Consider the following 11,657-nt stretch of genomic DNA (forward strand, 5'->3'; position numbering starts at 1 on the left):
GTAGGGGAAGTGTGATGTTTGATTCTAGCCCGTGCATCAGTAGGTTCACTATTGCTTAGTAGGGAGACTGGCTGGTTGTTTGGTTTCACAGCGTCCTAAGTTCTAACATGGCACAGATCTCAGGAGCTGTTGCTGGTTCTTCCCCTGAAAGGGCTGAAGTCTGTCAGACCACCACCACGTATGAGGGAGAGGTGGTGCTTGCTTGGCTTCACAGTGTCCTAAATTCCAGCATGGCATAGATCTCAGGAGCTGCTGCTGGTTCACGCCCTGGATGGGCCGCTGTTGCCACACCGCCACCACTTACCAGGGAAGGCAGGTGCTTGCTTGGCTTCCCAGTTGATTGATGGGATATTTATCTGCTTCTGTGCTTTGTGAATGCTGGTCCTGCAGGCTTCTCACTGTGAGCTCTGCTTTAAATACAGTACACAGGGAATCTTGCAGTGACTCAGCACAAGAATCAGTGCTCCTATTTCACTGTTACATTAGCAGTGAGATGCAATCTAGCATCAAATTTGCTGTCTTCAAAAATGTGTATATATACAAAATTAATGACCAAGACATGGATTTAAATTTGAAGAAATCAGTCTTCATTCAGCTATTTTGTTTGGTTTTATGTAAGTTTAGTTTTGTTTTATTGAGACAAGCTTTCTGTATGTATATGAGCTGTATTTGAACACCCTATGAAACCTAGAATTGCCCTGAACTCACCAAAGCCATCCTGTCTCAGCCTTTTGAGATTCAGATTTGTAGGCAAGAATTAAATATATTTCAAACCTGGGAGCTCAACCTTCCTTTGAGAAATACATGTATGATCCTTTAGGAGGCAGTGACCTTTGAGGATGTGGTTGTGAACTTCAGCAATGAGGAGTGGGGTTTGCTGAGTCCATCCCAAAAGAACCTCTACAGAGATGTGATGGGCGAAAACTTTAGGAACTTGGCTGCAATAGGTAAGGATGAAATACTTTTGTTACTCATGCTGTCAGAATATTGTTTGTTGCTCATTAGTGCTGTTTCATTAAAAGAATGTGAAAATATTTTTAAAAATAGCTCAGATCTGGACCCATTATATCACAACTCTACACAAAATTTATTAATTTGTATATATTATTCTAATGAGCACTGGTATTTCTATGTCTACAATTCAGGAGGACTTGCAGATATCCAGGAAGCTAAAAAAGAATGCAAGATTTCCTGGAGATACTTAAGGTAATTGGCACTCACAAGGAGAAGGAATGTTCCTGAGTAATCAGTAAGCAGAAGAATGGCAGCCAAAGAAATGAGGCACCATTCAATTTAATGGCAGCAATATTCTCTAAACATGTATAAGCTAGGGTATGTGTAATGAGGGAATTAAATCATGAAAACATATGATATTGCATATAGATGTGTATAAAAGGCATACACTTTGAGTTATGACATTCTGCCTTCAGTTTTTCTACTCATGTATACATGTGAATACAACACATTCATTATCTAAAAGTTACTAAGATTGCAATAGAATTTGAAATAAAATGGAGTGCTCATGTTTCTAAGCCATGCTCTAGAGAATCAGCCATTCTGATTAAAATTCTTAGTAATCTGTTGGAATGTTAGTGCACTCTTTCTGAATATCAGTATGCAGTTTTCTCTAGAAATTGATCCCCTCATACTTGTCCTGGATATATTTTTAAAAACTCAAAATCTGCATAAAATTTAGATACATGCTTACTCATATACAATGCAAATGAAGTTATAACAGATCAGGCCTTGAAGAAGCTTAGCTATCTATCACTGGATTTGTGGAGAAGGAAAATATTAATAGACCCTGTGATTGTGCATCCTTGTAAACCCAGCAAACTAGGAATCAGATTTTGCAGAATGGCAAATTCAAGTTCAAACTTCACAGCTTAATGATCAGTGAAAATCTCTAAAAACAGATTTTAAAAAAGCTATAGATTTTATGCTAATACCTGTTGCTCATTCCCAGCATGGAAAAGAAAAAAGTGTGTTATATAATCTCAAAAAATAAATAGTATAATGTCATTTGCCATAAGAAATAGATGGGTCTTTCTCCCAGCAATTCAGTGAAATAGGTCAGCTATAAAACATAAAAGGTCACAGGGTTTCTTTTAGATGAGAAACCAAAATATAAAACTGTGGAATCAAATGAAAGAGAGTTGATAGAGAAAAGTAAGACTGACCATATGGAAAAGGAAACTACAGGTTAAGGACAGAAAGGAGATTGTGATAGGGAAACATATCAGAATGATCTGTATGTGATACACATATGTACCCATGCCCAAAGTGAAGCTAAAGATTCTGCATTTCAAAAGGTACCAACTTTTAAGATTTCCAAATGTGTACCAGTCTTTTGAGAATGGTTGTTTTCAACATATCTTACAAGGCCATTCTGTTGCTTCATGATCAGAATTTCTTAGCAGCCATTAAAAACAGAACGACATTAATGCAGTCATTAAACTGAGACCCATTTCACTGTCAATTTTTCTTTTTTTTAAATTTAATGTAAGGAAAGACTAAACAAAACACAATAAGTAGAAATAATACTACTTTCAAAGTGAAAATAAACAGTAAGGAATCGCAAGACGATGATTACATATGGTGTTCATAAAGATAGTTAATCAAATACAAAAGTGAAACATATGAAGTGGGGATTCAAACAGAGAGACTGCAAATAGTTTTGTTCAACTCTCCAAAAAAAGGCTTAGTAACATGGTTATCAATCCTATATGTGATGTTTTTCTTTACAGAAATGACAAGCTAGGGAAGTCCTATGGACATACATCTTGGAATCAGTGTAAAGAAGTATTCCTCTGTACTGCAGAAGGTAATGTGAATGTGAAAGAAACAGAAGCACACCACAATGTTCAGATACAGAAAAAATATTGCAGTGGAGGGAAACCCTATGTATGTCAGCAATGTGGAAAAGGTTTCACCAAATCGGGACATTATAAGCAACATGAAAGAATTCACACTGGAGAGAAACCATATGTATGTAAGCAATGTGGGAAAGTTTTTAAAACACGTGCATATTGTAAGGTTCATGTAAGATTTCACACTGGAGAGAAACCTTATGCATGTAAGCAATGTGGGAAAGCTTTTACCACACATGGACTGTGTAAGGCACATGAAAGAATTCACACTGGAGTGAAATCGTATGTATGTAACCGATGTGGGAAAGCTTTTAACACACAGGGATATTGTAAGAAACATGAAAGAATTCACACTGGAGAGAAACCCTATGTATGTAAGCAATGTGGGAAAGCTTTTACCCAACATGGACAGTGTAAGCAACATGAAAGAATTCATACTGGAGAGAAACCCTATGTATGTAAGCAATGTGGGAAAGCTTTTACCACCCATGGACAGTGTAAGGAACATGAAAGAATTCACACTGGAGTGAAACCGTATGTATGTAACCAATGTGGGAAAGCTTTTAACACATGGGCAGATTGTAAGAAACATGAAAGGGTTCACACTGGAGAGAAACCCTATGTATGTAAGCAATGTGGGAAAGCTTTTAACACACAGGGATATTGTAAGAAACATGAAAGAATTCACACTGGAGAGAAACCCTATGTATGTAAGCAATGTGGGAAAGCTTTTAACACACAGGGATATTGTAAGAAACATGAAAGAATTCACACTGGAGAGAAACCCTATGTATGTAAGCAATGTGGAAAAGGTTTCACCATCTCTGGACCTTGTAAGCAACATGAAAGAATTCACACTGGAGAGAAACCCTATGTATGTAAGCAATGTGGGAAAGCTTTTACCCAACATGGCCATTGTAAGCAACATGAAAGTTCACACTCAAGATAAAACCAGTGTATATAAGTATCATGAGAATTTTTGAGCACACGTACGTATTGCATGATGCATGAAATCTTCACACTGGACAGAAAACTTATATATGTAAGGAATGTGGGAAAGGTTTCAGCAGAAACGCTCATTGTCCAATACATGAAAAAAATTACATTGTTGAGAAACCCTGTGTATGTGACAAATGTGGGAAAGCTTTCACCACATATGGATATTGTAAAATAAATCAATGACTTTACCCTGATGAGAAACCCTATGCATATAAAAATGTGGCAAAGCTTTTACTGCATAGTGAAATAATTCACACTGGGAAGAACCACTGACTATAGAAGCAAGTAGAGACACTTTCAGCAGCCATATTGTAAGTGAAATAAGTGAAAAAACTCACACAAGCTATAAATTCTATGTGTTATGGGAACCCTCAGCACACATGATCATTGTTACATATCTGAAAGGGCTCACTGCATCCTATGTGGATTAACAATGTGAGAAATATGGCAATCCATGTTTGTTGTTAAATACACAGAAAAAAAATCACTCTTCAGACAGTGTAAATCTATGTTTACTTTAAAAATCCCTAGGAGACCTGAAGAAATAATCAATAAAGAATTTTGATGTCAATATTTCTTCACAATTTTACAGAAATGACAAATCTGAGAATGTCTACTCAAGTGTACATGTTGTATGGTTTTCAGTTAATCACTTGTACCTCTTTAGATTTTTTAAAGTGTCTTTGTGCTTCAACATGGTATCTTGTAATTAAACATGATAAACTAAAATGGGCTTTTCAATTTCAAGTATGGATAGTGTCTATGTACTTAATATTTTGTCTTTAAATATTTTATATTTTTGTGAACTTTAGTGTTGTTTATTTAAAGAGAAAAAAACAGAAAAATGTATAGAAATAATACAGAATTTCAGAAAAATAATAAGAAATCACTAGTTGATTTGTTACATATTGTCATCTTTGAAGTAGTTCAAGTTATAAAATTAAAGCACACAAAGTGATATTCCAATAATGACACTGCGAACAGTTCACCTCTATGATCGAACAAAAACTTATTAATATGCTTATCTGTCCTACACACTTGTATTTTTCTTAAAGAGTGTAAGATTAAACATGACAAAACAGAAGATAACAGTTCATAAGAAAACAAGTTAAGGAAACACAGATTTCAAAGCAAGTCCACTGGAGATGTTCACTGTCTATCTTACTGTCTCTAGTTTTCTTTGAAATAGTTTTTCCCATCTTCACATGCATTAAATATATACTGAACACTATAAATCTAAGCAAATAATTACAGAATGATGCAGGCTTTTTGGGTCTTCAAGACTGATTTTGAGGAAGTTGAAAATGACTACGATAATGTCTCTCATTCTCTTCATAATAGCTGTCTTTCTCTTTATGTATGCTCAAATTGAGCATAAGAGACTAGACTAATATCACTCTGAACAGTGAATAATAGCATCCTGAGAAGGAGAAAGGTGAGGAATTGCCTAATAAAAGAAGGCAGAGGACATTGTTAAAAGTGTATCAGGATTTAAAAGCTACGGTAGTCTTATTGCTCTGTTTAGTTTGATTATATTTTGTTCTGGTCTGTCTATTCATATTAGATTTGAGCACACAGAGAGAGAACCCCAAACCAGCAGGTTATACCATGGTAACTATCCGTAATTTCCTATTAACTTAAACTGAAACCCAGTATTACTTACATTGTCTTCTATGACGGATCTTCTTTGAAGCTGGTTTGTTTGAATGCTATTTGGCCTTGACTGATTTTATTCACATTTGCTTTGCTTGCTGGTATCAAGTCCAAGAGTAGAGGCAACTACTCTGAAGATGACAAGATGTAAAAGATATACACTGGGGGGCTGGGGATTTAGCTCAATGGTTTAAGCACCTTTCTGGCAAGTGTGAGGTCATTTGTTTGATCTCCAGTACCAAATAAATAAATAAATAAAAGATATCCATTCCAGGTTTGATTATTTTTATATAAAGAGAAAAAATAAAGGAAATAAAAAAAACACAGCAGTAAAACTGTACACATACTACATAATTTCAAGAAAAAAATACAGTAAGAAATCACTAGTTAATAGGTTTACTTATATATCAGCTGAGCTGAGGCCGGCCCTGCTGCTGCCTTTCCCACCCGGGGCCCATACTAGGACCCCTGGGGACTGGAAGGTGCACATCCAGCTGAGTGGAGGCCAGCCCTGCTGCTGCCTCTCCCACACAGGGCCCATACTATGACTGCTGGGGACTGGAAGGTGCACATCCAGCTGAGCAGAGGCTGGCCCTGCTGCCGCCTCTCCCACCCAAGGCCCAACTACCACCGCTGGGGACCGGAAGGTGAGCATCCAGCAGAGAGGAGACCAGCCCTGCTGCCACCTCTCCCGCCCAGAATCCATACCACCACTGCTGGGGACTGGAAGGTGCACATCCAGCTGAGCAGAGGCCAGCCCTGCTGCCGCCTCTCCCACCCAGGGCCCAACTACCACCTCTGGAGACCAAAAGGTGCGCATCCAGCTGAGCAGAGGTGACTCCGATCCGGTCCTGAAATTGTGCAAATTGAGGAAGCTTTAGGTCTACCTGAGAGGAGCCTGGAACGCCTCTTTTAATCCAGGGGCTCCGCTGCCCAAGGAGGGAGCTACTACAAGAGGAGTCCCAAGAGCCCAGGAGATAACAGTCAATTTACAACACAACCAGGGGAAACTCTGAAACAACACTTGAAACACAGTAATATAGGAAAATGACAAAGACCAAAATGCAATCTCAAACATCCAACCCATCCCCCCAAGAAAGCCTAGGAGCCATGTACATAGAAGAAAATACATGCCATATACCTGAAATACCTGAAACAATAGTAACATAAATAAAGAAGCAGCTCTGGAAGCTTTGAAGGAATTCAAACTAGAAATAATATATCAGGTAAAAGAAGAAATAATAAAAGAAATGAAGGAGATACTGAACATACCTAAACAAGACACAGCTAAACAATTGGAGGAACTAAACAAAAGGATAGAATCGCTGGATGAACAATATAAGAAACAAACAGAATATATAAAACACATGTGAAGAGATATACAGGAAATCAAAAGCAACATTGAAAGTTGTAAAAACTGCCTGAATGAATGCGAAGATAGAATTTCAGACCTCGAAGACAAGATTGCAGCCAGTGAACAGGAAAGGAAAGATCTTTTAAAAATAACAAGAAATCAAGAAATAACAATACAACACCTGCAAGATGATGCAAAGAAAAACAACATCAGGTTGAAAGGGATAAATGAAAAGAGATAATACAAAGGATGTCAAGAGGATATTTAGAGAAGTAATTGCTGAAAACTTCCCAAACATGAAATTGGAAACTGATATCAGGATCAATGAGGCATGTAGAACTCCAAATAGCCATAACCAAAATAAAACTACACCCAGACATATAATAATCACCATTCCAGAAATCGAACAAAAGAATAGAATATTAAAAGCTGTCAGAGATAAAAGACAGATCACCTATAAAGGAAAACCTATCAGAATCACATCAGAGTTCTCAACACAAACAATAAAGGCAAGAAGAGCATGGAGTGAAGTATTTCAGACCCTAAAGGAAAATGATTTCCAGCCTAGACTAATGTACCCTGCAAAACAGTCCTTCAAAATTGATGGAGAAATAAGATACTTCCATGAAAAAGAACAACTGAAAAAATTCATGATCACCAAGCCAATCCTGCAAAGAATACTGAAAGACAGTCTAGATACACTTAAGAAAAAACCACTTAACAAAGCAGACAATTAAATAGAACAGAAAGATAAAGATGCAACAGCAGAAAGATAACATGTCACTAATAAACCAATATATAACACTTATAACCATTAATGTAAATGGGCTGAACACACTAATTAAAATGGCAGAATGGATCAAGAAACAAAATCCAACCATATGCTGTCTACAAGAAACCCATCTAACCAAAAAGGATACTCACAGACTGAAAGTCAAAGGATGGAAAACAATACTTCATGCAACAGGAACTCAAAAAAAGGGGGGGTAGCTATTCTGTTTGCAGACAATGTGAACTTCAAACCAATAATGATCAGAAGAGACAAAGCAGGTCACTCCATACTGGTTAGGAGAAAATTTCAAGAGGAAGAGATAACTATCTTAAATATATATGCACTAAATTCCAAAGCACCAAGTTATATAAAACATGTAATATCAGAAATGAAAAACCAAATTGGCAGTAATACAATTACAACAGGAGATTTTAACACACCATTGACACCAATGGACAGATCAACAGGACAGAAAATCAGCAAAGAGATAAAAGAACTGTATCACACCTGTGAACAAATGGAATTGATAGACATATACAGAGTATTCCACCCAACAACAATAGAATACACATTTTTCTCAGCAGTGCATGGGTCATTCTCTAAAATAGACCATATATTAACTCATAGAACATATTTAAAGAAATGCAAAACATCCCCTGCATGTTATCAGATCATAGCACTATGAAATTAGTAATTAATGATAAAAGATACTGCAAAAATCCCATAAACACATGGAAACTGAATTAACACATTCTTGAATAATCAGTGGGTCACAGAGGAAATTAAACAATACCTACAAACAAATGAAAACAAATACAACTTACTGGAATCTGTGGGACGCAATGAAAGCTGTCTTCAGAGGGAAATTTATTGCACTGCTTTCCCACATCAGGAAAACCAAACAAATACAAATAAATAACTTGATGCTACACCTCAAACAGCTAGAAAAAGAAGAGCAAGTCAAGCCCAAAGACTAAAGAAGAGAAGACATTATAAAAATCAGAGCAGAAATTAATGCAATAGAGACGAGTAAAACAATACAAAGAATCAATGAATCAAAGAGTTGGTTCTTTGAAAGAATAAATAAAATTGATAAGCCCCTAGCCAACCTTATTAAAAAAAGGAAAAAAATCTCAAATTCATGCAATAGGGAATGAAAAAGGTGAAATCACTACAGACCCAATAGAAATACAGAAGATCATCAACACCTATATCAAAAACCTCTACTCTCAAAGGTTAGATAATGCAGAAGAAATAGATTTCTAGAAGAATATGAAGTACCAAAGCTAGGTCAAAAAGAAGTAAAACTGCTGAATAACCCAATTTCTATTCATGAAATTGAAAATGTAATTAAGTCATTACCTACAAAGAAGAGCCCAGGCCCAGATGGATTCACTGCAGAATTCTACAAGAAACACAAAGAGGACCTAATGCCAACACTCCTCAAACTCTTCAATGAAATTGAAAGGGAAGCAATCCTTCCTAAGTCATTCTTGGAAGCAAATATTACTCTAGTACCAAAACCTGAGAAAGACCCAACTGAAAAAGAGAACTACAGACCAATCCCCTAATGAACACAGATTCAAAGATCCTCAATAAAATATTGGCAAACAGGATCCAGCAAGTCATCAAGAAGATTATACACCATGACCAAGTGGGATTCATTCCAGGTATGCAGGGATGGTTCAATATATGTAAATCAACAAATATAATCCACCATATCAATAGAGTCAAAAGTAAGAATCACGTGATCATTTCTATAGATGCAGAAAAAGCATTTGATAAGGTACAATATTCATTTATGATAAGAACCTTACAGAAAATTGGAATAGATGGTCTTTACCTCAACATACTAAAGGCCATCTATGACAAATCAACAGCCAGTATCATACTAAATGGCCAAAAATTGAAGGCCTTTACTTTAAAATCAGGCACAAGACACGGTTATCCCCTGTCACCGCTCCTATTTAATATAGTACTGGAAATACTAGCCAGAGCAATTAGGCAAGAAAGAGAAATAAAAGGGGTAAAGATAGGAAAAGAAGAAGTTAAATTATCACTATATGCAGATGATATGATACTCTACATAGAAGACCCCCAAAACTCCATTGAAAGACTCCTAAATATATTAAATTCAGCAATGTGGCTGGATACAAAAACAATACCCAAAAATCAATAGCATTCTTATATACTAACAACAAAATCACAGAGAGATAAATAAGAGAAGCCACACCCTTCACACTAGCAACCAAGAAAATGAAATATTTAGGAATTACTCTCACGAAAGAAGTGAAAGACCTATACAGGGAAAATTATAATACACTGAAAAACCAAATTGAAGATGATCTCAGGAAATGGAAAGACATCCCTTGCTCAAGGATAGGAAGAATAAATATTGTGAAAACGGCCATTCTCCCAAAACTGTTATACAGATTCAATGCAATCCCAATAAAAATACCATCAACATACCTCATAGATCTCGAAAAATCAATCCTAAAATTCATCTCAAACCAGAAGAGACATAGAATAGCAAGGACAGTTCTAAGCAGCAAAGGCAAGGCAGGAGGCATCACAATCCCTGACTTGAAGTTATACTACAAAGCTACTGTAATAAAATCAACATGGTACTCGAATCAAAATAGAGCTGAAGACGAATGGAATAGATTCAAAGATACAACCACAACTACAAACACACTCAACCACCTCATCTTTGATAAAGGGGCCAAACAGGTTCACTGGAAGAATGACAGTCTCTTTAATAAATGGTGTTAGAAAAACTGGCTCTCCATATGCTGAAAACTAAAATTAGACCCATGCCTGTCACCATATACTAAAATAAAATCTAAATGGATCAAAGATCTAAATATTAAAACAGAAACACTAAATCTATTGGAAGACAAATTGGGTAAAAAACTTGAAGACATAGGGGTAGGTAGAGAATTCATGAACAAGACTCAAACCGCATGGGAAATAATTCCCAGAGTCAATAACTGGGATCACATCTTATTAAAAAGTTTCTGCACATCGAAAGAAATCTGTAACATAGTAAAAGAAAACCCACAAACTGGGAAAAAATCCTCGTGAACTGTCCCTCAGACAAAGGACTTCTGTCTAAAACATACAAAGAATTAATAAAAATCAGACCCCCAAATTTCAAAGACCCATCCAAAAATGGGCATCGGAGATGAATAAACAATTTTCAGAAGAAATACAAACGGCAAATAAATATATGAAAAAATGTTCAGCATCACTAGTCATTAGAGAAATGCAAATTATAACCACACTGAGATTTCATCTCACTCATGAAAGAATGGCTAAGATCAAGAAAACCATCAATAACAAATGCTGGAGAGGCTGTGGGAAAAAGGAACTCTCCGGCACTGTTGGTGGGAGTGTAGACTGGTGCAAGCATTGTGGAGGTCAGTCTGGAGATTTCTCAGAAAGCTGGGAATGGAAGCACCATTTGACCCAGCTATTCCACTCCTAGGCATATTCCCAGAAGAACTGAAAGCATCATACCACAGTGATATATGTGCACCCATGTTTATAGCAGCACAATTTGTAATAACCAGATCTGGGAAACAACCTAAGTGTCCATCAACTGAGGAATGGATAAAAAAGTTGTGGTATTTTTATACAATGGAGTACTACTCAGCTATAAAGAATGATCACATTGAGACATTTATAAGTAAATGGAAGCAGTTTGAGACCATACTTATAAGTGAAATAAATCAAACTCACCTGTATAAATACCGAATAGTTTCCCTAGTGTAAGAAACGATAAGAATACAGGAAAGTACGTGATAATCATGATTCCCAGTCACACTGGTTTGAAGCCATATAATGTTTTCACTCATTACTTGGAATGATTTTAATTTGGGTGTTTTTATTTTATTGTCTGTGATACTACAAATGACTATTTTGAAGAGAATAAGAGCATAATAGCTAGCGCTGATTTAATATCATCCTGATTTGAAGCCCCATCAAGTTTTTGTTCATTTGTTTCCAT

The 11,657-nt window shown here is 36.4% G+C and overlaps 1 protein-coding gene across 1 annotated transcript; it reads left to right on the forward strand.

The window, feature by feature from the left end:
• The first annotated feature begins 824 nt into the window (after nt 1-824).
• Nucleotides 825-4,801, forward strand: LOC134474898 (zinc finger protein 431-like). The gene is made up of 3 exons (XM_063243939.1): nt 825-947; nt 1,146-1,206; nt 2,748-4,801. Exons 1-3 carry the CDS (start codon nt 914-916, stop codon nt 3,817-3,819), a joined length of 1,167 nt encoding a protein of 388 aa, XP_063100009.1. The 5' UTR covers nt 825-913; the 3' UTR covers nt 3,820-4,801.
• The last annotated feature ends 6,856 nt before the right edge of the window (nt 4,802-11,657 follow it).

This window comes from Cavia porcellus, unplaced genomic scaffold (assembly GCF_034190915.1).
Source record: "Cavia porcellus strain 051 isolate PalLab524CR breed Dunkin Hartley unplaced genomic scaffold, mCavPor4.1 scaffold_42, whole genome shotgun sequence".
Classification (NCBI taxonomy): domain Eukaryota; kingdom Metazoa; phylum Chordata; class Mammalia; order Rodentia; family Caviidae; genus Cavia; species Cavia porcellus.

Excerpts from the sequence above, each read along its gene's own strand:
- LOC134474898 (XM_063243939.1), top strand. The coding sequence starts at position 914 with ATGGGCGAAAACTTTAGGAACTTGGCTGCAATAG. Across the intron at positions 948-1,145 it reads TAGGAACTTGGCTGCAATAG|GAGGACTTGCAGATATCCAG; the intron begins GTAAGGATGAAA and ends TCTACAATTCAG. Across the intron at positions 1,207-2,747 it reads ATTTCCTGGAGATACTTAAG|AAATGACAAGCTAGGGAAGT; the intron begins GTAATTGGCACT and ends TTTTCTTTACAG.